The sequence below is a fragment of the Toxorhynchites rutilus genome, chromosome 3 (assembly GCF_029784135.1).
Source record: "Toxorhynchites rutilus septentrionalis strain SRP chromosome 3, ASM2978413v1, whole genome shotgun sequence".
NCBI classification, from domain to species: Eukaryota; Metazoa; Arthropoda; class Insecta; order Diptera; family Culicidae; genus Toxorhynchites; species Toxorhynchites rutilus.
Window position 1 is genome coordinate 322,568,982 of NC_073746.1, and position 27,924 is coordinate 322,596,905.

At 42.1% G+C, this 27,924-nt stretch overlaps 2 protein-coding genes across 2 annotated transcripts in view; one reads left to right on the top strand and one right to left on the bottom strand.

Moving 5' to 3' along the window:
• Positions 1–27,924, top strand: part of LOC129779898 (squamous cell carcinoma antigen recognized by T-cells 3) — a 52,604-nt gene that overhangs the window by 3,114 nt on the left and 21,566 nt on the right. The gene's annotated exons all lie outside the window — the stretch shown is intronic.
• LOC129779896 (RRP12-like protein) lies at positions 477–27,861 on the bottom strand. The gene is made up of 8 exons (XM_055787653.1): positions 27,267–27,861; positions 25,015–27,206; positions 24,792–24,951; positions 1,959–2,231; positions 1,604–1,899; positions 1,383–1,534; positions 778–1,324; positions 477–715 (listed from the first exon to the last, which is right to left on the bottom strand). The coding sequence occupies exons 1-8, from the start codon at positions 27,741–27,743 to the stop codon at positions 601–603; spliced, it is 4,212 nt and encodes a 1,403-aa protein (XP_055643628.1). The 5' UTR covers positions 27,744–27,861; the 3' UTR covers positions 477–600.

Genomic DNA, 27,924 nt, shown 5'->3' on the forward strand with positions numbered 1-27,924 from the left:
TATATTGTGTTTTTGTGTAGGTGTAAATATGATGAAGAGATATTATTCATTCAAATTTATTTCTGTTAATCATTATTTCACCCTTCCATTTTGCATTGATTGCACGGGTTTAGTTTTTTTAGGTTTTACGCTTACAGCTTTAGGGTTATGTTTTATAATTTTAGTATTTGATTTTCAGAATGAAGCATTCGAACTTCTCTTTAATTCTTTAAATATGTTTTTTTTTATTCTTCTATTCTCCAGTTTTTTAATTTAATTTAATTTAACGCGTGATGAATAACGTGATATATCACCGGGTCGATTGATTTTAAAGGAATTCTTTTGGTTGCCTTCTTAGGTGTCCCAAAGGTAACTCTCCACCACCGCTATTGGATTTTAATAAAAAGGTACAGAGAACAACTACGAACTACGACTATGGCTTCGATTATCACACACCAAGTATGAAGAAAAAACAAAGAATGACACGCAATAATCAATTACTGTTTATCACGAATTATATATTTCTTTAGGTTTGATAAGTTCCGGCCTGCATTATGCTAGGCGGTATATTCAAAACACTTCATTTATGTTACCGTGAAAATTACATATAGTCACACGGTTTTACTTCCGCTTGGAAGCTCCCTTACTTACTAGTTTATTCTTCGCACCTGCCGCTGCACCTTTGCGGGCACCCTTAACAATACCTTTGAATTGACCGGCATTTTTCGCTCGTTTTCTAGAAGATAGAGATATGTTATGAAACAAATACTGGTTATTATTCAGTACTACACAAAATACCTTCTGTTGAGTGAATTTCTGCTCAGAGGAACATATGCGTATGGCTCGTGTTTATTTTTCTTCAACATATCGCCCTGCGCCTTCTTGGACTTGTACTCCGCTCCGGTGGATGCGTATGTCTTCGCACTCTTATTCGACTTGGTTGATTTGCTGCTGTAGCCAGACTTAACCGAAGCTGCCACCGGTCGATGAATACCTGTACCACCCGCTACATACCGACTGCTGCTAGTGCTCATTGCTCCGCTCATCCCAGACCGCATACTCATCGCTTCCATAGCCTTCTTCTTGCGTGACGATGGTCCAGCTTCAGCATCCTCAGCCATACCGTCATCGCCATCGCTATCACTATCTGCCTCGTCATAAACTCTCTTCTTTGCTTTATCCTTATAACCAACATTCTCATCCGGATCCTCATCCGAATCGGAATAATCCTCAATATCCTCGATGATCAGTCGACCATCGGGGGCGGTATTGAAGCCACGATTCGCATCGTTTTTCTTCTTCACCTCCGAGCTGCCCGTTTTCGATTGACTCATTGGCTGTGATGCTGGAAAAGAAACATTATAAAGACTTGTTTACTTTATGATTACCATTTTTCCAATTACTTGTGATTTTGTTAATCGCATCCAAGTCGGCCAAATCAACAATATTGTCCGACGATTCCTTAATGTAGGTATTAATCTTCTTCCTGGGTTTTTTCTCATCTTCAACGCCGGAATCCGAATCTGAGTCGGAATCTGCCAGAATGTCGTCGATGCTGGAGAAAATGAATGATAATTTTATTATTCTTATCTTATCAGACATGACAAGTTTCCTTCCAACTTACGTCAAACTCTTCTTCTCCAAGTGACCTGCCAACTCATCCTCGCCATCATCATCCTCCTCGTCGCTCGCATTGCCACCCTTCTTCTTGTTCTTCTGATCCTGTAGCTTATTGCGTCTGGCCCGAGCGATCTCCTTGCGGATCTTCTTCAACCGCTTGTGGGTCATTTCGTCGTTTCCAGGAACCAGCTTAATGATCTCCTCCGGACCAAAACGTTTGCACAACCGGGTCAGTGTGTAACCCACAATAAGTCGCGAATGGCGCTTGGTATCTGGTACCATCAGTGAGAGTCCTTTTGTCTGGAAAAATGAATGATTATTATTATCTTGATAACAGAGCTGAAAACGTCTTGACTTACGATTAGCGGCAGATAGTTCGTCACTAGCGGGATCGGTAGAATCTTGATATAAATCAGCAAGAAGTTGAGCGCGGCATCCACCTCGGTCCGGTTGGTGCCCACCACAAAGTTCATGACCTGTTCCAGCATAAACTTCAGTGTTTCCACAGTCAATGAACCGGTGAACATCTGCAACACGTTCTTCAGCACCCAGATGGTGTTGGTAACGAGGGTGCTGTCGCCGGTGAACCCAGCGATGATCAAATCTACAAAATCGTTAATTTTACCCTCGCGCTGAAATCAAAAGATGCAACAGTTATGATTACTTTACTCGTTCAAGTATTGTTCTATTTAGAAATAGGAACGTAGAAGTCTGGCAACTGTTTCCCGAAATGAATCGCTCCAGAAAACAACTACAACAGAAACAACCGCTCAGAAAATGTGTAAGGTCACAAGAAGGCTAGGAAATGGCGCACGAAAAACATTGTGGGTTTAAGACGGTCTTGTAATACCGTCCGCAAGTATACGAATTATGATTTTGTGCGATAAATGTCTAAAAATATCTATAATTTGGGAAATTTCTTCTGATCGTGGTGCCATAGTTTTGAATTCCAATGAATGATATACGAGGGCGGTCCGATAAGTACTTAGCCTCATCACCCGATGGTGTCAGTACCGCAAGAACGATTACTATCGTTTAGTACATTCTGATAAACGGCTACTGTCAGTATTTCAGCCCCATCCACCGTATTCTCCAGATTTGGCCCCGTGCGACTTTTTTTGTTTCCAAACTTGTAAAAGTCATTCACCGGGCAGAAATTTCACTCGAATGAGGAGATCATCTCCGCCACGGAGGTCTACTTCACAGACCTCGAGAAAACGAATTTTTCAGATGGATTAACCCTCCTATACTCGCGTGCAAAATCTTAACTCGTACACGCGCACACGGTGTCACAGACCGAAAGTTGAATTTCTCTGTAATTTTGCTATTGTGTATTTTTAGGCTTTGTTGGTATTTATTTGAAGAAGAGGGAATAATTGAATGAAGAAACTCTAGAAAATATGTTTTCTTCATCTTCATTCAGTTTTAACCCTTTCATTACGGCAGTCGATCGATCGTGAGTTCAAAACTCAGGGCCCTCATTGACCATCTTTGTGTTGTTACAGAATAGCTACGTCCATGCAACAATCATCAGCGATGGAGATCGATCCACGGTCGAAATAAGATCGATTCATCCATACAACTGCTCTGCCCTGCAGACACATCGGGCTACTGTTCTATAAATAACTCAACAATGATCAATCAACTGTCTCCGCTGTCCGGTGGTCCAACTGGATAATGGAAGAACAGAAAGAATAACTCTTACGCCTAAATGGCTACTGTGTGAATGTACCATATGTAATGGTATAGAAGGAATACTGGCGAATGGCAACTGTGTAATGTGCTAATTATAGATATGATAACCATGTGACATGTACACGATTAAAATTCGGCTCTGTTACAGCTAAAATGCTGATGAGCCTTAAATAAATAAATTGGATAAAAAAAAATACGGCAGTGTGCTCCGCCAAAGTGCTACCCCTGTACGAAGCACTTCGCCGAAAAGTATGCACATCGCGCTGGAGTGATCAAAGAGCAGTATGAATTTCATGTCGTCTAAAGCTCGTACACACAGCTCGTCGCGCGGATGTCGTCTATAGACGACACTCGTACACACAGGACGTCGCGCGGATGTCGTTCATAAACGACGCTCGTAATGAAAGGGTCAATAGTCACCTTATTCAGCCACCTCAAAACAGAGTATTTTTTGATACTCCAACACAAATAACGAAACTCGACTTTTTTCTGTTATTAATCAAAAGTAAGCATCTGAATGTAATTCATGGAAGTATAAAGAGCTAAAATAACATAACAACTTATTAACCCATTACTGCCCAGGTGTAGGTTATGTTTACTTTGCGACTTTTACGGGAAACTCGAACTTTGCAAGCTTCCATACACAACAAAACAACAAAAATGACGGATAAAATGACACTGACACAAAAAGCACTCTTAAATTGTCGTGTGGTATCATTTAAAATGCGCTTAACACTTTAGTTTCATCAAAAACAGTTTTTCAAAACCGGGCATTTTTGCGTATTAAATTTCATACGCTGGGCACTATCATATCACTATCATTAGAGTTTCATTGGTATCAGAATCAGAACATAACATAACTGCATGCTCGCGAGAAACATATTTTTTTACATTTTATGAAGCGTATTTACGTTTTATGTAGTGTGTTTTTTCGGATCTTTTTTCGAAGAGAATAATGAACAACGACCTTCTAGATCGTTGCCAGATGATAAAGGTTCTGGAATTTCAAGTTTTCATATTTCTAATATTCTAATATTCTAATATTCTAATATATAAATATTACTTAATGCTTAATGTATTTTTGATGGGACCTGAAAAGATGATATAAAATGATTCCTATGAACTTCCTGCGACTTGTTTTCTAGTCGATATTGTTCAGTATTATAAAAAAACATTCCCGAAACTTTCAATGTAAAAAATAACCATATGCCACCGATTAGTTAACAGTTTACAGTTTACAATTCTTCCACAAGTGCAATTCTTTCACGAGTGTGCAGTGTTTGGATTTCGATCAAAATCGAATGATACACAATGTGTCATGCAAGTAAACTCTCACCAACATATAACCAAATATGAGAGGATCATTCAGATACTTGTATGAATGTCAGTAATCACTTGTGTAATATTTAGTGATTAAACTGAGAGAGGAACGAAGACTGTTGATTGCATATCCGATCTGTATCAAACATCGCATACCATTTTCGAAGCCTGCATACAAGTTTGAACCGCATATAGTGCGATTCACATACAACATACACGTCACGTTCACGTCCCGTCACGTCACGATACGTCAATGATTCTACAATGCAATTCTCATGAAACCATTCACATACACCAGCAACGTAACGACCCGTCAGCATACGTTCAACGAAAACGACCGGCAGGGTTTGTAGAAAAGAATAATTGACGGAGACGGACGGCTCGTTTGGTTTTTGTCTGGGCTTTGTGTCTCGGCTTTTGTTTTGATTTGGTTGAACAGTAATTTACATCTACATCGACATTAAGCTAATTGAACAGATCTGTGATGCAACACGTTTAATTAGACATTTTTACCTCTAGTTGGACATTTTTGTAAACATTGAGTTCGGGTCCCAAATTATGGTCCTACATTGAAAGTCGCCACCAGTCGCAAATGTCCAATAACTGGTCAAAACCGACTCCAATGCGACACTGAGTGGTGCCTCAGCATATCGCTTTATAAGTGACTTACTGTACTTTTTATGCCAACATATCTCTTAGCTCCAAATTTCAAGGTGAAAATCATTCGCGACTAGTTGAAAGAATTATTCTATTTATTATAATTGTTGCATAAGGGTCGGACTACGGGGTTTAAGCATTTAAAAAATTGAATTCAATGATTCTCATTTAATTTTTCAAAATTTAGAACTGATTCTAGGCATGCTGATTTGAAAGAGGGCATTGCAATTTACAATTGTTGTAGGTGGCGACACCATGAATAAAATTAAATAAATCATTCGTTTGGCATTTGACGTGACGGTGCTGGTGAAAGCATTGACTGCATGTGTGAATTGGTGGAGACGTTGACGGAACGTAGACGTTCTTCTCCGTAACGTGCTATGTGAATCGCACATATATCGTCCCGCTCTACTATAGCGAAACCCACTGCACAGGCAAGTGCAAAGCAATAAATGATACAAGAAAAATTACGTCATCATTCGGTCACCATTCGCGGAGAGCAACAAATGGGGAAAGAGAGCGGTGTTGCTAGTAAAACTATGCGGTCTATATGAATATACACATTTCAAGGGATAGAGGCGTTAAAAATGGAAAATATAATCTGACTACCCTTCCCTTAGCCTCTATCGAGCTAAATAATCATATAGTTTGCACTCTCTGAGACTTAAAAATCAGGATCTGCTACATTAGCTGAATATGAATATTTCGCTTTGCGTTGTCCGTACGATCCTGCTGTTTCATGATGCATGGAGAGGTCGGTATGCATATGTTAGAGGCAAAGAAGAAAATAAGCTTTCTGCACCGAACGCGTGTATGATAGCTTTGCTTGCATGCTGGTGTGCAATGAAGTGCGAGCCGATGCAGAGTTGTCTCGTTCTCTTTTGTGTCGTGATTTGCAGCACATAACAACAATAGAATACCGCTGGGGGAAATGTTTCCTGAAAGATCATATTTGAACGAACGAAAGCGATTTTTTCAATGAGTGGATCATTTGGCAAACACTGCGAGTGTGTGTATATGTGTGACCATTGTATTAGCGAATAACTACACTGCGTTTCACAACTATAGAACCACTCATTTTTTCTGAGTTTCCAGAGATATGTAAGAAGTCGGTTGAATCGAAGTATATAGTGTAGGATATAATAACTAGATTCATTTAAAAGATTGGCCATTTGAACTTTATTGCTGTGTTTCGAAAATATTTTCCTTAAACCATCAAACTGCCGCCTGCAATGTTACGAGTTGAAAAATTACATGACACGTTCCGTAAGTGCTTCCAGCATGAACAAATTCTATTCAAGTTGAATTTCTTTTTATCATAGAGACTCTCCTGAAATAGTGAAACCCACGGGATTAGCTTCCACATTAGATTTAGGACCCACAGCTTTGGAGATCACATTTATATGGTTTGGGGAGAATTTCCTCAAAAAGGCCTGGTTTAGGTAGCTTACTATCAACACAAATTAACAGTCATAAGTGCAGCGAAGTGCTTCAGAATCATTAACTGTCGTTTTTACATAAAAAACAATGTGATAATTGGGTAATTTGGCATCCATTCATAAAATCTGGAAATTCTGGACTGGTCAGCTTGTTTACCAGATCAAACCTTATCACGAACTTATGAGGAGTGTCATACGAATAGTAGGAGCGTACAAATCCTTCAGGTACGTTTTGAATTTCTCTGTGTTTTAAACATATATGCGATTCAACACGAAAGATGTCATTATCAAATTAATGTCCACACATGCTCCCGATATTTTACTGTATAACAAGCTTACCCGTAGGTTGCAAGTTCATTTGCGTTCTGAAATACGTTGGAGCTTGAATGATAATACACCTAGATTTTTTTACGCGAGGGATACGTACCTCGTAAAAAAACCGCGTTAATTGAAAATCCGCGTTAATTGGAAAATCCGCGTAAAAATACCAGGTCACCTAAAATCTACGTAAGCATCGTGATAAAGTGCGGCACTAATTTCCGTCATAAACGCTAAGCTCCGTCGCAAGCAATGATTACCGTCATATGCTCTGACGGAGCATGACGACGAAATGTGAGCAGAGTAAGAGATGTAATATTGCTCTGATCTTTACCGCGCTAATTGGAAAATCCGCTTAAAAAACCGCGTTAATTAGAAAATCCGCGTAAAGAAAACCTCGCAAAAAACCGCGTAAAAAACCTTGGTGCTTGGCGTAACAAATTATTTTTTTAAATTACTTCAGAAACTTGAGATGAGTCGCGAAAAGGGCAAAATGTTATTCAATTTATTATTATAGATTTTATTATAGATTTTCACTCCAGCTGGACGAGTCTACATTACCCAGCAATAAAGCTCTGTTGTTAGGGTATGTTCGATATATTAAAGATAAAATATGTAGCAAGAAATTTATTTTTCGTCATATATTGAGACTGATACCAGCGGAGAATCGATCTTTCAGGCCGTGGTCAGGTACTGCGTGATTCACAGACAGCATTCAGTAGCAAAAAATCTGATCCCTGAATCGCATCAGTCTCAACTATATGTTATAAGTGCTATCAATAAACTTCGGAGCAATTCTTTGAACACTGGATTATTTACTCAGCTATATGAGTAAAACGACGAAATCGTTACTCGGTTACTTCTACATGCTTAAGTTCACTTACCACCAGGAGACCCTAACTTAGCAAGATTTTTAGTTTTTTTTGAATTTGTGTTTCAGCTGCAGGGTGACGACTTAAACTCGATTGAAACAATATCAAGAATATCGGACTGTCTGACTGTTTGGAAGCTGGTTCGTTTCAAAACGCAATACCCTTTCCTGCGTTTCTTCAATGTAAGACTGTCGGGGTTTTCCTTACTAGGTTTTATAAATTGGGTGAGTACCACCAAATAACACAGCACCAACGCGATTATGCACTACGGTCCGTTTGTTTTAGTTTTGAAAATTCATATTACTACATAATTCATTTACAAATCACTGCAATTCAAATTTACACTTAATTTCAACTTGACATATTGATTTCGACCAATCCAATGGCCGTATTTCTTCCAACTCTATTACTTTCTTTCTTAACTTTCTCTCATTTTCATGCATTACTCCTTTGTGTATCCTTATTTGTTTTAGGTTACGGGTTTCTTGTGTTGGTGATTTCCATTTTTCCAAAGCCTACGAAATTGTATGGGCAAATCTTAAAAGTGGGCTGTTTACCGATGTAGAATACTCTCGTGATGTTCAGTAGCCAGTACTGACAAAACCTTAAAAACAAAATTTAAGCAGAATATTCACAGTTTCCGCATTTGTCAAAATTATCACAAAAGCTTCAAAATCATGTTATATTATCATATGTCACTCACAGCCATGGATTGAGTCAAGGTGATAATGCAAGAAAAGTTGATTATCATTGGCACAGATGAAGAGCTCAAGCAGGAGTACAACCAAGATTGTCATAAGTTCTGACTACAACACAAAATTGAAACACAATATCCTGTGTTGTGGGACGTTGCTGAAATACAAGGGCGGTCCGATAAATACTTAGCCTCATCGCCCGATGGTGACAGTATCGCAAGAGAGATTACTTATCGTGAAGTACATTCTCGTAAACGGCTACTGTCAAAATTTCAGCCGAATCGGACTAGTAGTTTTGTTTTGACCTTGTGCAAGCGGGCGTATCCGCGGATTTTAGAAAAATGAAAATTCCGCCGTCACCACGGTTAAATTGGTCGAATTGCACTACGAACTGCCCATAACCATACTCATACACCGTATTCTCCAGATTTGGCCCTGCGCGAAATTTTTTTGTTTCCAAACATGAAAAAGTCACTCGCCGGGCAGAAATTTGAGTTGAATGAGGAGATCATCGTCGCCTCGGAGGCCTACTTTGCAGACCTCAAGAAAATATTTTTCAGATGAATTAAAGAAGTTGGAACATTGTGGGTCAAGTATACCGAGCTGCCGCCACTTTTCCAATTTTTTTTGTTTTTTTTTTGTAGGTTAAATACTTATCAGACTGGTTCTTTTCGTTTTGACGTAGGACTACGTCTAACCGGGAGATATAGGGGGTGAAATGGAAATCTAGGCACTGAACAAGTAGGAAAAAATGCAAGATTTGGAACGCTTACAACTCGAGCATTTCTCAATAGATCGCAAAGGTTTTTGCATCAATTGATAGGAAATATATCTACGCTTCTATAACGATTAACATTTCATTTTTCTTTAGATAAATAATTGAATAATTGTGAAATATCAAGCATTGTCCAAATGCACTATGTATGTGCCCATTTTTGATTGGTCCATTTTGTGCTCCTCAAATCGTACCGACCAAAACGGGCAACCAGAGCAGCAGCGAAATACAATGAAGCACTATTGGAAAGGAAAAAGAAAAAAAAGACGGGTGGGTAATGTCGGGGACATAACCGGAGTGACGTAGGACTATACAAAGGGGGCAGCTTTTGTTAAATAAATATTTTAAATATATTGTTTTATTTTCTTCTACCTACCTACCTATTTTTTTTTTAATACCTACCTATCTACCTGAAAAATGGATTAGTTTACTGTTTACTCTTTATGAACATGTTGATGGTTCTGAGAAGAACCTTTGGTGTTGTGTTTTTGTTATCACTCGATATTTCCATCTTGTTCGGTTAAACCTTCCTGTTTAGCTATTGCGTTTGCCACTCGCCACAGCTTTCACAGTTGGAAAATTTCTTCCCATCCAGCTTGTGACATGTTGTTCAGTAAATTACATTTAATGCGACATGCCGGAGAAACACTTTTCCACTCACTGAAACTAATTGTTGCCTTGATGAGCGCCGAACCGAAGCTGCTCTGTTCTTGATGCGGGTTTTCTGATTGTCGTGAGCAGCTTTGCAAGCCAACTCGAGCACTCCGACGGCCGAAACTCTATAATCGCTGTTAGGTATACTCTCTTAAAACTTTGCCTTTCCCTTAACTTGTCCTCCTTTGTTACGTCCACGATGCCGATGCCGTACAACCACACGGGTTTATGGTTTGAAAGAAAATTAGATATTTTTTTGAGGTCCGCGTGTTTCATACTCTAGCGGTACACACTCCATCCAGCTTGTGACATATTTTACAGTAAATTACATTCAATGGCACGTCGCATTACCACCACTCAGTATCGGATTGGAAAAAATGTCCAACTAAATATGTCGCATTACAGGTCCGTCCAATTAGCTAAATGTCGAGATAAGTGTAAATTACTGTACTTTCAATCTAGAAGCAATTTAAGAGTTGGTGAAAATCAATAAGCTCAGAACAACTGCCAAATTCACATACTCATCATATCCTGGCAAACAAATTATGAAAAAATCAATTTGTGTTTCATTATTATTTTGGATATTGTTTTAGAAAGCATTGAACTGTATTTCCTAAACTCTTTTTTGAAAGGTTTAAGGGCCCTGAAAAGCGCCTTGTTTTATGGAATGGTTCCAATTTAGAAAACTTAGTACTCGTGGTTTTGAAAAAAACCATTTCGAACGCCCTCGATGCCGCCTTGTTCTGGATTTGCCACCAAAGCAGTTTGTATAAAGAACAAACTTTTTTCTTCTGCTACCTGATGCCGTTTTGTGATTGCGTTTGCCACTCGCCACTCGCTGCAACTGCCTGTTGTTGTATTGATGTGTTCTGTTCCGAATGCGGGTTTTCTTATCGTCGCGAGCAGCTTTGCCAGCTAACTCGATCACTTCGGCGGCCGAAACTATATAACGTCGGCTAGGTGGACTGGTGCACTGATACTAACGCGCTCGGCCTAGCTACCCTTGCGGGGAACTCCAGATCAACACGGTTCGAGCGGGATTTTGCCTTTCCCTTCACTTTTCCTCCTTACCATGTCCAGACATGGCTGCTTGGGTTGGTTTGTTGATGTGTTGTGATGCGAACTGATGTGGTGTACGGTTTGAATGAGAATGATCGTTACGGTAGGTAGGTAGGTATTGTATTATAGAGACTTTAAACTTTTTCAGTTCATTCGTCTCTAGCCTTGAGAAAGGCCCTTTGAAAACTCTACTCTATTCTACTCCAGCGCTACCACCTCCGCCCTCTTGCCTTGAGAAAGGCACTCGATCCCTCGCCGTCCAGCCCGTCAAGCAACGATGTTGTCCAGTCGGTGTCCACACAAAGAATGATCGTTACGGCAGCGGAGCGGGGATTTTTAAGCTGACTGGCTGGCTCGAGAATTACGCATGTGTGAGACTGCGACCAATGTTTCGTTCATTTTTTCTTTTTCCTTTCCAATCGTGCTTCATTCTATTTCGCTGCTGCTCTGGTTGCCCGTTTTGGTCGGTACGATTTGAGGAGCACAAAATGGACCAATCAAAAATGGGCACATAGTGCATGATATTTCACAATTATTCAATTATTTATCTCAAGAAAAATGAAATGTTATTCGTTATGATAGATGCGTAGATATATTTCCTATCAATTGATGCAAAAACCTTTGCGATCTATTGAGAAATGCTCGAGTTATAAGCGTTCCAAATCTTGCATTTTTTCCTACTTGTTCAGTGCCTAGATTTCCATTTCACCCCCTATATCTTCCGGTTAGACGTAGTCCTACGTCAAAAAAAATTAACGAAACATTGGTCGCAATCTCACACATGCGTAATTCTCGAGCCAGCCAGTCAGCTTAAAAATCCCCGCTCTGCTGCCGTAACGATCATTCTCATCGAAACCGTACACCACATCGTTTCGCATCACATCACATCAACAAACCAACACAAGCAGCCATGTCTGGACATGACAAAGGAGGAAAAGTGAAGGGAAAGGCAAAATCCCGCTCGAACCATGTTGGTCTGCAATTCCCCGTATGTGTATTCGTCAATTGCTCCGCAAGGGCAGCTAGGCCGAGCGCGTTAGTACTAGAGATGTGCCATCCGCTCATGAGCTGTTCATTCGAATCGCTTCATCATAGTAGCGGATTCGGATCGGCTCGCAATAAAAAAAACGCAGCTCATCAGCTCATTACGGAGCTGGAGCTGTTGAGTTGATGAGCTGCTGAGCTGATGAGCTGTTGAGCTGTTGAGCTGATGAGCTGTTGAGCTGTTGAGCTGATGAGCTGTTGAGCTGCTGAGCTGTTGAACTGTTGAGCTGCAAGGCTGTGGAGCGCAAAAGCTGCAGAGAGTGAATTGCGAGACGCGAAAGGATTTTTCGTCTCCCGTGCTTCATGGCATGATGTCAGTTTGTTTTCGTGTGTCCCTCTTCGTACTTTAGCTTTAGCAGAGATGCCAGATAGGAAAAAAGGTTTTTGTTTTGAAGATATTCAATCATTCGTTACATCATTAAATTTTTCTTATATGGCCAAACAAAATAATAAACATTATTATATGCTTGTAAATAAATTTTATGTATTACATTGTTATTTAAACATTACTGTGGAAACACATACATTTATTTCCGCGTGCTGAATCAAAACAATTCAGAAAACCACCCGGCATAAATGTTGATGATTGATGCTGGTCCTTTTGTTACCTTTGTGATCGTGAATAATTATTTCTCGTTGCACCTATTAGTGGATTTATTTTTATATCCTCGGATGCAAAAAAAAAAAATCTCGATGGTTTTTTTTCAAAAAACGTTGTCTCGGCCAATATTCCTGGAGGCATTTTACTTGGCTACTGCTGGTTTTTCTGTTGTTTAAGTTCAGCATATCCTAAGCATCTTCTATGTTGGATTTCAGCATTCAGTATTTGTTGTATATTATATTATTAGAATTCATATCAGTTCTAGTTTTTGTACAATTACAAATTAAATTCGTTTATTTTTTGCTTTCCGTCTATTAAGAAAATGCACACTATGCAATGTCCCATGGTGATTACGTTTCATATGCAACTGTGTGGACAACTGCAAAATTCAACTGAGCTCAAGAGCTGTTCCAAATGAACAGCTCACTTGTATGTGCTGAACGGCTCTGAGCCGCTCACCATGATGAGCTGATTTGCCCATCTCTAGTTAGTACCAGTGTACCAGTCCACCTAGTCGGCGTTATATGGTTTCGGCTGCCGAAGTGATCGAGTTAGAGTGGCAAACGCAATCGCAAAACGGCAGCAGGTAGAAGAAGGAAAAAGTTTATTTATACAAACTGCTTTGGTGGCAAAACCAGCCACCGAAAAACACGGCGCTTTTCAGGGCCATTAATCCTTTCAAAGAAGAGTTATTAAAAGTTTTTCACAATACCAATGCATTCTAAAGTGACATAATATGACATATAATATAAACTGATATATTTTGTTTATGCTTGTTCTTGAACTTATTGGTGGTTGGAGTCTTTTAAATTGATCATTCAGTTTTCACAAACCCACGCATGGTTTCCGAATTAAAAGTGGCTTCAAATTACAACACATTGTATACAGGATGGCATTAAGGAATTTTCTCGGTAGCAAGAACTGTTTTCTTTGGTTGATAACTGATATTGAAAATTGACTGACGTTACATCTGCATTGTATAGAAGAATAACTAAGGAGCAACATGATGAGCTATGTATTTCCTGCTGCTCTGTTCTTATTTTAAAGGACTTTAATGCGTAGGTCATCCGTCCCTGTATTAACTGTTGATTTTTTAGAACGCTTATAGCTTGTCTATTTCTCGACAGATCGTAGAGTTCGTCTCCAAAACCTCAGATCTTTTTCATTTTTATTTACTTTGTTTTCGGAGACTACAAATCTTTCAATTCATTCGTCCCCGAAACCACAGTTTAAGGTACGGTAATGTGCTCAATAGTGAAACATATGATAGTGAATGAGCTGACTACCACCTATGCATTCCCTATCACAGCCATCATTTTGATTGTACGATATGTGCATACGCCGAAAGATGCCCGGCGTTGAACATTTAATAAGTACAAAGCCTTCAGAAAAAAATCCAAGGATCAAGTTTGTAAAAAAACGCAAAAACACAACACCAAAGGTTCTTTTGAGAACCCCCAACATGTTCATAAAGAGTAAACAGTAAACTAATCCATTTTTCAGGAAGATAGGTAGGTATTCGCGTAGGAGAAGAAAATAAAACAATATATTTAAAATATATATTTAGCAAAAGCTGTCCCCTTTGTATAGTCCTACGTCACTCCGGTTATGTCCCCGACATTACCCACTCGTCTTTTTTCATCATCATACTTTGTCAAAAAAGCTTCAGTGTGGTTACAAACAACTTGAAACCGAAGAAACCATTTGAAACTCAACGAACGCGGAGATTCCAGGTTAACTATTGAACCGTATTTCGATATTTTGGTAGGTGCGATTTGAATGTTTTCAAAGTTTGTGGGTAATTTGTATTAATAATTATTAATTACAATCGATATTTACTAAATTTTATATCTATTTTGTTGAATATGATGAGAAAATATTTTTTTTCTGTATTATAGTGACTTTCACATTACTTCCATTTTTTTGAAGAATGTCGAGAGTGAGAATTGAACTAGTGACGGTGTTCGGCGTGAGAGGTACGGTTGTTACCACTACGTCAGATCACCTCATTTAATTAACTGCAATGTTTCCAAATTAAATAATTATTCAAAAAGTGTTTGAGAAGCTGGTTCACGCAGTATTGTATAGAGTGTGTTTGAGAAGCTGGTTCACGCAGTATTGTATAGAGTGAGTGCACCGATCATCACTGACAGCCAGCACGGATTCATGAAACGGCGTTCAACAACAACAAACTTTATGTGCTATGTGTCAGAAATATCACGTTCTTTTGAATCAAAGTGACAAATGGATTCAGTTTATGTTGACTTCGCGAAAGCATTCGATACAGTACCGCACAATCTCATCATTCAAAAAATGAATCACATTGGTTTTCCCTCATGGATTACCAAATGGATATACTCGTACTTATCGGATCGTAAAGCTTTCGTTATTGTTAATTCCGTGCGCTCTAGAATATTCACCATTCCATCTGGTGTGCCACAAGGAAGTGTTCTCGGCCCGCTTCTGTTTATTATTTATGTTAACGACCTATGTGAGCTACTTTCCACATCCAAGCTTTTGTTCGCCGATGATCTCAAAATTTACAGTGAGATTGCATCATCCATTGACTGCATCAAACTTCAAGATGATATTAATTGTTTGCTAATCTGGTGCAATGATAACGGTATGCGTGTGAATAGTAAAAAGTGTAAAGCCATATCCTACAGTCGCTGCAATAATGTCATTCGCCACCAATACCACATGGGGCTGGAGCCCATAGAACGCGCAAACTCGATCTGTGATCTAGGAGTAATGATCGACTCTAAACTGAAGTTCAATGAGCACATAGTAATCACAACCGATAAAGCATACACTGTGCTCGGTTTCATTCGTCGCCATGCTTCTGGATTTTCTGACGTGTATTGCCTCAAAAAGTTATACTGCGCGCTAGTTCGGAGCATCATGGAATATGCTGCACCGGTTTGGTCCCCATTCCTCGTTACACAAATCGTTGCGTTGGAGCGAATCCAGAGAAGTTTCATGCGGTTTGCTTTGCGACAGCTCCCTTGGAATGATCCGATAAATCTTCCGAGTTATGCTGATCGTTGTAAACTGATTGACTTGGAAACACTATCAGCCAGGCGTACCAAACTACAAAGAATATTTATTTATAATTTAATAACCGGCAATGTGGACTGTCCCGAACTGTTACGTCAAGTTCCGTGGAATATTCCTCCCCGTCGTTTTCGTAATTCATCGTTATTTCTTATACCATTCCATATAACGAATTATGGTTTCAACAATAGTTTCAATTTGTATTTACGTTCTTTTAACAATGTTAGTGATGTGTTTGATTTTACACTGTCCAAGAATGTGTTTAGTACTAGAATAAGAAACTTAGAATAATTTAGATCTTAAGGTTTCAGTCTGTACAACGTTGTCGAAGATGGTGAAATTATAAAAAAAAAAAAAAAAATTGGTTCTCAAATGGGGTTCAACATAGGGTAGGAGCCTGCCTGTTGGTCTCAAATGTTCCTATCTCACGCCTCCACGAAGATCATATGACGACATTTTTAGATCGGGCGTTAACTGGAAACACACACCTGGTCTTGGCTCCGAGAACGGGTGTCGAAAGTGGCTAAGTGAGGAGGTGCGAGCGAGTCAGAGCGCTATATCTCTCCCGGGGAAGGCCTCCCGGGTCATGGAGGCCTTGCCAACCCGCTGTCTCCCGGGCAAAGGAGATACACCCAATAAAATGGAGCTACGATCACGAAGAGTAATAAGAATGCGATCACCCGCGGAGGGTCCCCGAACTGGAGCTGGTCCTGGAACGGGCGTAAGAGCGAGCGGCCAGCGGCTGGAGGGCGAGGTACAAGAGCGGGCCACCAGCCGGGTTCAACCCGAAGAGCTACCGCCACACGGAAATAGCAGCCATCGACATCACCCAAGAAACGCTGCGCCTACGAGACGTGTTGCGACTGCCAGACGACAGTCGTCCACACTTGTGGGTACTACTAGGCGACGGATCATGTGGACACACGAAATGAATGAATTCGTGATCCGCGCCTATTACATCTGCACTGCTTTGGAGACGGACATGAGCGGTCGCCCTCGAATACTAACAATGTTTGAGGAAGCGTATCCAGAGTTCGTCGGGAGGCTTGATCAGAACGCGATGAACGCGAGGCGTAGAGCGATAGTACGCAACAACATGCTCTCCCAAACGCAAATCGACGAGATCAAGCAGCAGGTGCAGAGAGAAATAAGCTCCAGGAACAACAGAGCAAGCGATGTGTCGAGACGAAGTTCAGTACGGCTGAGCAATTCATTCGCGAGTGGGGCACGCGAATCAGCACCAGTGGAGGCCACAGTACTACAACCCCCTGAGCCGGAAGACCCACAGCCAGATCAACAACTACTACGCGATCTGGTCTTCCACTACGACGAGGCGATCTCACAGTTCCGCGACACAGACCCATTGTCGCGCCCCAGGATCCCGAAGTTGCAGCATTCCCGCAGGCTGACAAGTGCAGTAAAGCTCATGAACGAGCACGTTTTTCCGCTGCACTTGGTTGATGCTGAGAACATGGAGGAGCTGCAACTGAAAGTTTACTGTGCTGCTGTGGCGACCGCCAAAAGTTTAGGATACCGTATTAGGCCAAGAGGCGGACTGCTCCAACATCTCCGTGAAAGGCGTGAGCCTCCATGGCGAAGGAGATTGGAGCAACGGATCCTAAACAAGCGCGCCGCAATTGGAAGACTGATGGCGTACACAAGAGGCAGCAGATCGGCGAAATTATGTCGCCAAGTTGCTGTGATCGTGCGGCCTACTGAACTTCGCCAGCTGGGAGTTCACCAGCTGATGGAAAAACTCGACACACTGGTACAGCAATTGAGCGTCCTAACTAAACGGCTGAAACGTTACTCTGACTCTGCAAAGCGCCGGGAACAAAATCGGATGTTCAGAGATAACGAAAAAGCGTTCTACGACCACATTAGCGACGAGAAGCCCGACTACCGCGAAGGTTTGCCAGATATTAGCGATGTGACGAACTTCTGGGCTGGTATTTGGGAGACCCCAGTAGAACATCGCGACGGGCAAATGTGGTTAAGACGGGAGGAGGAGAGTTGTGGTGAAATTGGAGAGATGCCAGCTATCATCGTCGAAGAGAACGATGTCCGCGAAGCCTCGCGGTACCTGAGGAACTGGGCAGCACCGGGCCCCGATGGTGTTCAGAACTTTTGGCACAAGAAGCTGACCGTCGCATATCCAAAGATAGCTGAGTGCTTCAACAAGGTGCTACGTGACCCACACAACCTTCCTGAATTCGCCACCCGTGGCGTCACCTTCCTCCTCCCGAAAGACAGCAACACATTGAACCCATCAAAGTACAGACCGATAACGTGCCTATCGAGTCTGTACAAAATACTGAGCAGCATAATTACCGCCAAAGTTTCTGCTCACTGCGAACAGCATCACATCATCGCAGAAGAGCAGAAAGGATGCAGGAAAAATACGCATGACTGCAAAGACCAGGCCATCATCGACGCAGCCATAGTCGGCCAGGCGGTATATAACCAGCGGAACCTAAGTATGGCCTACATCGATTACAGGAAGGCTTATGTTTCTCGTCCGGGTATTGGAGCTCTACAAAATTGATCCCGTCGTCGTTAGGTTCCTGCAGCATGCGATGAGGCAGTGGAGTACGTCTCTGCACCTCAGTGATGGGGAAAATGTGTTGCAGTCTAGAACGCTGCAGATAAAGAGGGGGATATTCCAAGGCGACTCTTTCAGCCCGCTTTGGTTTTGTCTGGCACTGAACCCCCTCAGTAGGACGCTCAATAGAAACGGTCATAAAATAAGGTATGGCGACGGCGCCCACGGCGCTTCTACATGGATGATCTCAAGGTCTACGCTGATTCACGTCGGCGTCTAGGTGTAGCTATCCGGGTTGTCGAAGACATAAGCAGGGAAATCTGCATGGAGTTCGGCCTCGACAAGTGCCGCTGTGTCCACCTGCTGAAAGGACAACTTACCGAATCCGGAGGCTACGAGGTCTATGACGGCGAGTTTATAAGAGACATGGTTCGTGGCGAATCCTATAAATATCTTGCATTCCGAAAGCTCACCGGGATTCGCCACTCCGACATCAAGACGGAGCTGCGAGACAAGTTCTTGAGTCGAGTGAACTGTGTCCTGAGGACTTTCCTCAACGCGGGGAACAAGGTACGCGCGATCAACACATTCGCGGTTCCCCTGCTGACCTTCAGTTTTGGTGTAGTCAAATGGAGCAAAACTGACCTAGAGGACCTTGAGAGGAGGATGAGGAAAGCATTTAAAGAGGCCGGAATGCACCATCCTCAATCGGCACTGGAGAGAGTTTCACTACCACGCAAAGAAGGGGGACTTGGAATAGTCGACATATCTGCACTGTGTGTTGCCCAGGTACAACAACTGCGCGAGTACTTCGCAGAACGCGCCAACCAAAACGCGCTATACCAGGCTGTCTGCGCCGCCGACAGAGGATACAGCGCTCTGCACTTGGCGCAAGCGGAGTACCAACTCAACTGCAATCTGCAGACAGTGGATGAGAAGATTGCAGCTTGGAAGCAGAAGGCAGTGCATGATGCCCACCCCCATCAACTGGACCGGCCACACGTCGACAAGGCCGCATCTAATCTGTGGCTAACGCGTGGTGAACTCTCTTCAGTAGTAGAAACCGACATGATAGCCATCCAGGACAGGATAATGCCGACGAGAAACTGCAGGCGGTACGTCTGGCATCAAGACGTTGATGACATTTGCCGGATGTGCCATCAACCAGGTGAAAACATAGAGCACATTATGGGAGGCTGTCCCGTTTTGGCCAACGCAGCCTACACCGAGCGCCACAACAACGTGGCCCGTATTGTTCATCGACAACTGGCGCTCCAATGTGCTCTACTGGAAGACAACGTACCAAACTACCGGTACCTGCCTGCACCTGTCCTGGAAAATGACCGTTTCAAGCTGTACTGGGATCGCACTGTTCTGACCGACCTCTCGATCCACCACAACCGCCCAGATATAATGGTTTACGACAAGAGCGACCGCAAAGTCACCATCATCGATGTCGCTATTCCACTGAACCAGAATCTGGAGGAGACCCACGGTCGCAAAATCTGCAAGTACCGACCATTGGCCGTGGAGCTCAAGGAACTGTGGGGGCTAAGGGAGGTCCCAAGAATTGTTCCAGTCGTTCTCTCTGAAACTGGAATTGTCCCGAAGACACTTCTGGAAGCGCTAAAGGTGTTGAATATGGAGAAGGAATTGGCCGGCATCCAAAAGTCGGTCATCCTTAGCACCTGCGCGATTGTCCGACAATTCCTCGGCCAGGACTAAAACGGCACGAGCATGCAGATACGTGCATTTCGCAGAGCCTAGTCCCCCTTTGGCATTCAGAAGCCCGGGGGCAGGTGAAAATTCTGGCTAGGTTCGCCTAGTTAAGAAGTGAGATAAGTGTGCCAAAAAAAAAAAAAAGAAAAAAACTAAAGATGGGATTCTCAAAAATATTTGGCTATAGGGGTCTACGGTATGACATCATTGTGGAAAAGGGGTCTTTGGCCCAAAATAGTTTGAGAACCCCTGGCCTACACTATATACTTCGATTCAATCGACTTCTTACATATCTCTGGAAACTCAGAATGAGTGATTCTATAGTTGTGAAACGCAGTGTATACAAATGTAGTTTGTAGTTTTGTAGTTCTTATGAATCTAACGAGGAATACATCGACGAATAATATATGAATCCGTTCAATCTGGTGACAAAAAGCACTAAAATCAAATAAAAATAGTCCGGTAATAATTATATGTATTATATTCAATAAACATTCTACGCCACTAACAATAATTTATACATTTCATTGAACAATATTCTATAATACGAAAAAAGTCACTTGTCCAAAAAAGTTACTCCTATACTCGCGTCGGTGTGTCAGACCGAAAGTGGTAAAAAAATTATACACGTCCCCTTCGTACAAACACATACGATACGCTAAACGATGATCAACGACGAATAACGAAGCTAGAGAGAAAAGTCGTAGGTTGATGTTTTCTGAGAAATGAATTATTGATTTCTCGGTCTCACAGACCTATGCGCGAGTATAGGAGTGACAAAGAAGTTGGAGCATCGCTGGGTCAAGCGTATCGAGCTAAAAGGAGATTATGTTGAGAATGAAATTGCCACTTTTCCAATTTTTTTGTTTTTTTTTGTACTCTAAGTACTTATCGGACGTATTTCGTATTTCAAAAAAAAAAAATAAACCGGGCAAACGTAATGCACTAAGTAAACGAATGCCGTCCGAGACTCGATAAAGCTCGGTCGGACCTTGCTAAAGGATCGTATCAAACTAGTGTTTCAAACTAACAATCAGTGGAACACAGGTTTGCGTGTTAGAGACCGCCACTTCTGACATCGGGCCGGCGGTCGACTCGAATCGCGTCATCTTGGCGACTTGGGCCGCCTCGATTCCTTATTCTCATTAAATGGGAACTTCGCTCCCATTACATTGACCTCAGAATAAATATAGGAAACGAAAACGAAAAAAAATATTTATAACAGAAATTACGCTTTTTCCTGTGAGGCATTTTGATGTTTTTTCCCGCCCTGCAATATTTCTAGCCTACTTGTGACATTACACATTTTCTGAGCGGTTGTTTCTGTTGCAGTTGTTTTCTGGAACGATTTTACTAATGGCAACTTAGTACCAATGAATTAAATAATTGGAATAAAACTGTCGTGGTAACGTGAATTATTAAGCCCGTAATAAATTGAAATCCGATGAAACATGGTAACGTAAACAGGATACCCGATAACCGCCGTGATGTTTCATGTGAAATCTAACTCCATATTAGATTTCAAGAGATCGGAGTTGCCGTTGGGAATACATGTGGAAAAATCGGTTCGATTACCAATACCGACGATACACTGGCTAATTCGAGGGACGTATCCACATTCAGGACTAACATAAACATCAGGATTTTCCACCTACATCAAAATCATATTTTCAATTCGACCAAGAATTTAAGGTTATCGATTGATGATTTCGAAACCAACTGCATTCCATGGATGAAACTGTGAAATTTAAGGCTTATTTATAGGTAGGCACCAGTCTCCAGAAAACATACGCAGCGCTGCGCTTAAGTTTAATTTTCATCAGCGCGCGTTCAAAGCAAACACGTATTCTCTTTTGATGCGAAGTGCACAAAATTCATAAACCCGACAGCACAAAATGTACCCGGCGCAGAATTAAGATAAAGGGTGTGTCACATCAAACTGCATCACGGAAAAAACGCTGTATAAATTCGCCCAGTAGACCGATCCTTTTGAAAATTTTAGACAGTAAAATAAAAACTATTAAACAACTTTTGGCATTTTCTTTTTATTCATACTTCGAGCCCAAGCCCGTATGCTCGCACCTTCCTCTTTACCGCGTCCATAAGGTTCTGTACAACGTCAGGTTGTAGTTTTTTTTTTAATAGGAATCCATTTTCTCTTGAAGTCCGCCTCCGATTTGACAACTTTTGGGTTCTTCCGGAGGGCCTGCTTCATAATCGCTCAATATTTCTCTATTGGGCGAAGCTCCGGCGCGTTGGGCGGGTTCATTTCCTTTGGCACGAAGGTGACCCCGTTGGCTTCGTACCACTCCAACACGTCCTTTGAATAGTGGCACGAAGCGAGATTTGCCGTTCTTCACCTTCCGGTCGATGGTTAGGTTCTCGAAGTATCGTTTTAGTACTCTGCTGACCGTGGATTGGACGATTCCCATCATCTTACCGATGTCCCGTTGTGACAACTCCGGATTCTCGAAATGAGTGCGCAGGATTAATTCACGACGCTCATTTTCGTTCGACGACATTTTTCCAAATTTACGAAAAATTGACAGTGAAGCATGGCCAATGTGATCTATACACTCTTATCTGATTATATGCGAAAGCTGAAGATATAATTCCTAAAAATTAAATTTCTACAGCGTTTTTCCGTGATGCAATTTGATGTGACACACCCTTTACTAAACATCTCTTCTCACTTGGGTGATGCGTGCCTCATTCCATACACACTCATATCTCAACAGAGAGAGCAATCCAAATTCTAGAGCGCAGTATAGAAATAGGGCGCAAAATTCAGCGTAGAACTCACCGCAAAACTGGGTGCAAAAACGGCGCTGACAACCAAAAAAAATGAGTGGGTTATATCTATGATATAACCGCAAGGTTGACGTGGAACTACCTTAGCTTAGCAATCATTCGTTTGTATTGATTAAATTCTTGATTGAATGAAACAGTTTCCAAATTCAATTGAGTTCAATATATTTGCTCTGTGAGTGAAAAAAATGAACAAATGCCGTGTAAAGTCAATTCATTTATTGTGATTGATTGTTCTTCGTTACAAGTAAATTTAATGACGGACCTTTTACGTTTGGTATGATGACTAGAACAAAATATATGTACGGAAGAATTATCAAACGTTTGATGAACCAGCCTAAGGCTGAAAATCTTTCCAATAAAGACAAAAAAAAATTATCAAACGATTATTTTATTTTACATTTCCCTCTGAAGTTTTCAACCCAAAAGTGTACATACTTCTCGAATCTCGAATTTGCTTAAAACTGGGAAGTTCATTCGCTTCTAGTGGCTGCACGATTTTCCCAGGTTCCTAAGTTTAGAAGATCATGTTAGGACAGACATATTCCACTCTGCACAAAGGCAAGCGAGGACAAAAGTACTCGCAGTTTGCATTTATTTGCAGAGCCGATTTCCCCAGAAACCTCGGTTTTGAAGTCTGTGTTAGGGAAACACATTTCAATCGGAACAAAAATACCCCCGATTTGTATGAATTCGCAATGCCGATTTCCCCACGCTTCATGGATTTGAAGTCTGTGTTAGGGAAACACATTCCAGTCGGAACAAAAATACCCCCGACTTGCATGAACAAAAGCTCCCCCTACTTTCGTGTGTTCTTTTTCTTCTTTTTTGGCTTTAAGAGGGTTTAAACTTTTCGGTTCACTCGCCTCTAGGCTCTTTCGTGTGTTTGCAATGCCGATTTCGCTGCTTGGTTTTAAAGTCTGTGTTAGGGAACATTTTTCGATGAGAACAAAAGTCCCCCTACTTTCATGTATTTGCAATGCCGATTTCCCCAAGGCTGCTTGGTTTTGATGGCTGTGTTAGGGAAACCGTAAATCGGGCCAATCAAAACGATGCAGTTAGGGCGTCTAGATAACGCCTAATATTTTACAGTTATTCAATTGTTTATCTAATGAAAAACAACATTTTGTTAGTTGCGATAGATGCGTAGAAATATTCCCTATCAAGTGATGCAAACATCTCTCCTATCCAGTACGAAATGTTCGAGCTATGAGCATTCGAAATCTTTCATTTTTTCCTGCATGTTCTGTGTTTAGGTTTTCATTTTACCCTCCATATATTCCGGTTAGACGTAGTCCCACGTCAAAATTCATCTGTGTTTCGGAGCGTGCTCATTCGCCAGAGCGCAAGCGTACACAAGGAATGGGAGTTCAACTGGGTACAAAAATCATGTTGCGCATCAGCACCGAGTTGCATTTTGAAGACTGGTAGGCACAGATGAGCGTCTTTCCAATCCCCTTAACCCTTTCGCTACGAGCGTCGCCTATAGACGACATCCGCACGATGAGCTGTATGTACGAGCGTCGTCTTTAGACGACATGAAAGTCATACATGCACATCGATCACACCAGCGCGATGTGCATACTTTTCGGCGCAGTGCTCCGTACAGCGGTAGCATTCCGACGGTGCACACTGCCGTATTGAAAGGTTTATGATCAACAAGTTGTGCTTCCTGGTTCTAGCCTATTCTTTTTGCGATTCGTACCAACCCTTTAAACAGCCATCGAAGGAAGAGCACGTAGCTTTTTTTTTTACGTCGCGAAAGGAATTATGGTGGACGAACCGGTCGCCTATTCGAATAAATTGAGAATTGTTTGAAGAAAATGCACTAGCTATTAAATTATTGACCGTCGTGATTACGAGAATTCTTAACCCCGCAATAATTTGTAACCAAATGAAACAATAATATTTTTATTATAGAAAGAAGAAAGTCTGCTTACTTCAAACATGGTTCCGATTGTCTCGATCAGATCGTTAGACAAATTCTCCTGCTTGACGGTTTCTACCCCGTAGGATGCGATCGCTTCCGGTACGGTTCGTGTGACAATTTTGTTGGTGATCTTGATGTCGGAGTTTTTCACTATGAGTAGTTTGAGACAACTGGAAGCACATTATATAATTATACGCCTTTGATCTTTACATCAAAACGAAGGTAATACTCACGCCAATCTCGGTGCTTGGATACCGTCGAATGTCGAATGCAGCGTGCCCAGCAGCAGCTTCTCCACGTTCCCGCGTTTCCTCTCGATAAAATCAACACATCCTTCATTGTCCGAAGCCAGGATCTCCTGCAGCAGCTTGAACGCTTTCTTCATCTGGCGTCGCACGTTGGCGTTTGTTTTGGCAACCGTTTCTTGCGTTTTATCTCGCTTCAAAATAGCCGTTATGTAGCGTTGGTAAATATCGTCCAGCTTATCCGCCGTCTGGAAGAGCGAAAGCTGTTCCACGAGATCAAACATCATGTCATACTTGAAGGTGCCGGGTGACTTTGTTGTGAGCTCATCGAGCGCTTTGGTGTGCAATTCATCCAGAACCGGAGTCGGGGTTATGCTCAGATATGCTTTGATTGTTTCGAAAGCCGCCTGACGGACTTCGTTCTCGTAGCTACCTTTGGGTTTGGTGGTGTAAATGTTGAACAGTCGCGGGAGGAAATTTTTTGCGTACATGGCGATAGCCGCTTTGTCCGCATCCGACTCGAGATGGGAAATGAGTTCCTTGAGACCCTCCAAAATAGGCAAACGAAAATCTGGATTTTCATTCAGCGCTGTTCCCAAAGTTCTGGCGATGAGGCGGAAATTTTGTATATCCTTCGGTCGACGACAGAATCCCGGGAAGAGACCCCAAAGTTGGCAGCAGAGTAGCTCGTAGATGTGCGCCTGATTTTTGTTGTTCGATTCTTTGTTTTCATTCCACAGCACGTAACACTGATAGGCCAATTTCAGGATGACATTCTCGAAGATTTCAAGTTTCGACTGATTGAGTCCTTCGCGAAGCAGCGGAAGTATCCAGGTTTTGTCCAGATCAATTTTACCAGCCTTATTGGCCAATGGAATGCACTCGAGCACCAAAGTGGTATCCATGGAACCAACCGCTTGCAGCACGGCATGCTCAATTTGAATTCGAGTGGAAGACTGCGGATCGTATCGATTGCCTAAGGTTTTCAAAGCTGGTGCAAGAATCTTATCAAAATGACGGCCAGCGATGTCGAAGGAGATTGCCAAAATTATGAGTACTTGATTCGAAGCGTGTCCAAACGGAGCAGTACTCAGTACATCAGAAATAGACTTCAGAATGCGCTCAATCGAAGCGCGATGTTTATCAACTTCTTCATCTTCGCAGCAGGGTTGAATGCATTCGTAGAGGATATCCTTCAGTGCATTGGAAGCCGCCGAAACCACTTCCATTTTACCCGATCTCCAAAAATCATGAGTGCAGATGTCGACAAATCTTGGCAGGGCTCCACTACATATACTCAAATTATATTTGGCTAAAAATAGGTGCCCTTCCTTAAGCACCGTCAGCCAGGCAATTGTTTGTTTCGAATCGGACTTGTCCGGCCTGTAATCGTACAGCGCGGTGATCAGTTTTCCAGCCAAAACGGGCGTCAAATTTTCCGTTCTCGAGGCAAACAAAGAATGGAACGTCTGGAAGCCATTGGTTCGAATCAGCACATTCGTGGCAGTCATGATGGACAGCAAACTCTCAGCGACCAGTTTGATATCATCCTTCGACAATCCCGGCAGCGCATTGTGAAGCAATCCCAAAGTGTGGAGAACAAGCGTATGATTATTGGTAACATTCTCTGGTTTGAACTGTCCCACGCAAAATTTGGCTACATGATTTCCGGCTGGATGGTACTTCACTAGCGGCTTTTTCGGCTCTCCATCATCCATTTGATCATCCTGGTTGTCGTCACCCTCTTTTTGAACCGATTTCGGAGGAAGCATGAAGCAACTTCCGTGGATGATAGCTACCACCGCATGTTGGGCTGCCTTCCTCACCTTGGGTTTCGTATGAATCACAAACGATAGTATCGCATCGAAAAACTTCAATGTTGAAGATAATTTCCACTGTGAGTACTCTTGTGCTCTCAGTAGAACCGACAGACATCCGACAATGCTTCTCATGACATTTTGATTATCCGATTCTACAAACCGCTCCAAAAGAGTCAATAATATTTGACCTGTCTCGGAGAATTTTTTTCTCAAAACAGCTTCCGGAACGGATTTTATTCCCATCGAAAGCAACGAAACGGCTGCCACTGTATCATTATCCTCCTTGGTCGCTTCAATTGTTTCCATCAGTCCCAGAAAATATTCGGTGCTACTCTGAGTTCCTCCTTTTTCTTTGATTACCTACAAAAAATAAAACGCATTTCAGCTGGAATAACAAAACAACAGCCGAAGTATACCCACCTCTGTTAGCGCGGCCAATATCGCCAGCATGTCTTTCTGAAGCTGGGAATCTGCCCGGAAATTGTTCAACAACTTCTTGAAGCTCATATTACTGCACGCGCTCCAGTTCGAGGCGAACGTCTGGAAGGTCTTGAACGTTCCCAGCTGTGTTTCGGTCATTCCATCCGTCTCGACGTCATTCATGGTGAACGATTTCATGCTAGCGGCAATATCGTTCACCGTTGGACCACCAGTCTTTTCAGCCCCACCGTACGACTGGATAGCATCGTGCTTGAGCACAGCTTCCAGCGTCAGCTTACTCGCCGCGGATGCTGCATCATGCGGCGCTGTCGGAGCCAGGCTCAAATTTGTCTGGAAAAAGCGACTCTTCGCTTTGGCTCGATGTTTACTCGATTCGGGGTTCGAGCTGGACGATTGTCCTCGACCCCAACGTTTGGTGCCAACTTTTTTCTTTAGCTTAGATCGGAACTTTCCCATTTTCAATTAACTGCAGCTTCAGATTAGCGGAGAAAAGATAAAATATTCACTCACGAAAAAATAACGACACTCGCACCGCATGTATGGAACCGAAAAGAAACAAAAACAAACGTGTTCGATGATAGGAGATCTGTCAACTTCATAGCGGTAGATCGATTACCAGTGATGCTAGATTCGAAGA

Bases quoted from the DNA above. Each gene is read 5' to 3' on its own strand.
- LOC129779896 (XM_055787653.1), bottom strand. From the start codon at position 27,743: ATGGGAAAGTTCCGATCTAAGCTAAAGAAAAAAGTTGGCACCAAACGT. The intron at 27,207-27,266 runs GTGGGTATACTT...TATTTTTTGTAG, and splicing joins TATTGGCCGCGCTAACAGAG to GTAATCAAAGAAAAAGGAGG. The intron at 1,900-1,958 runs GTAAGTCAAGAC...TCATTTTTCCAG, and splicing joins CGAACTATCTGCCGCTAATC to ACAAAAGGACTCTCACTGAT.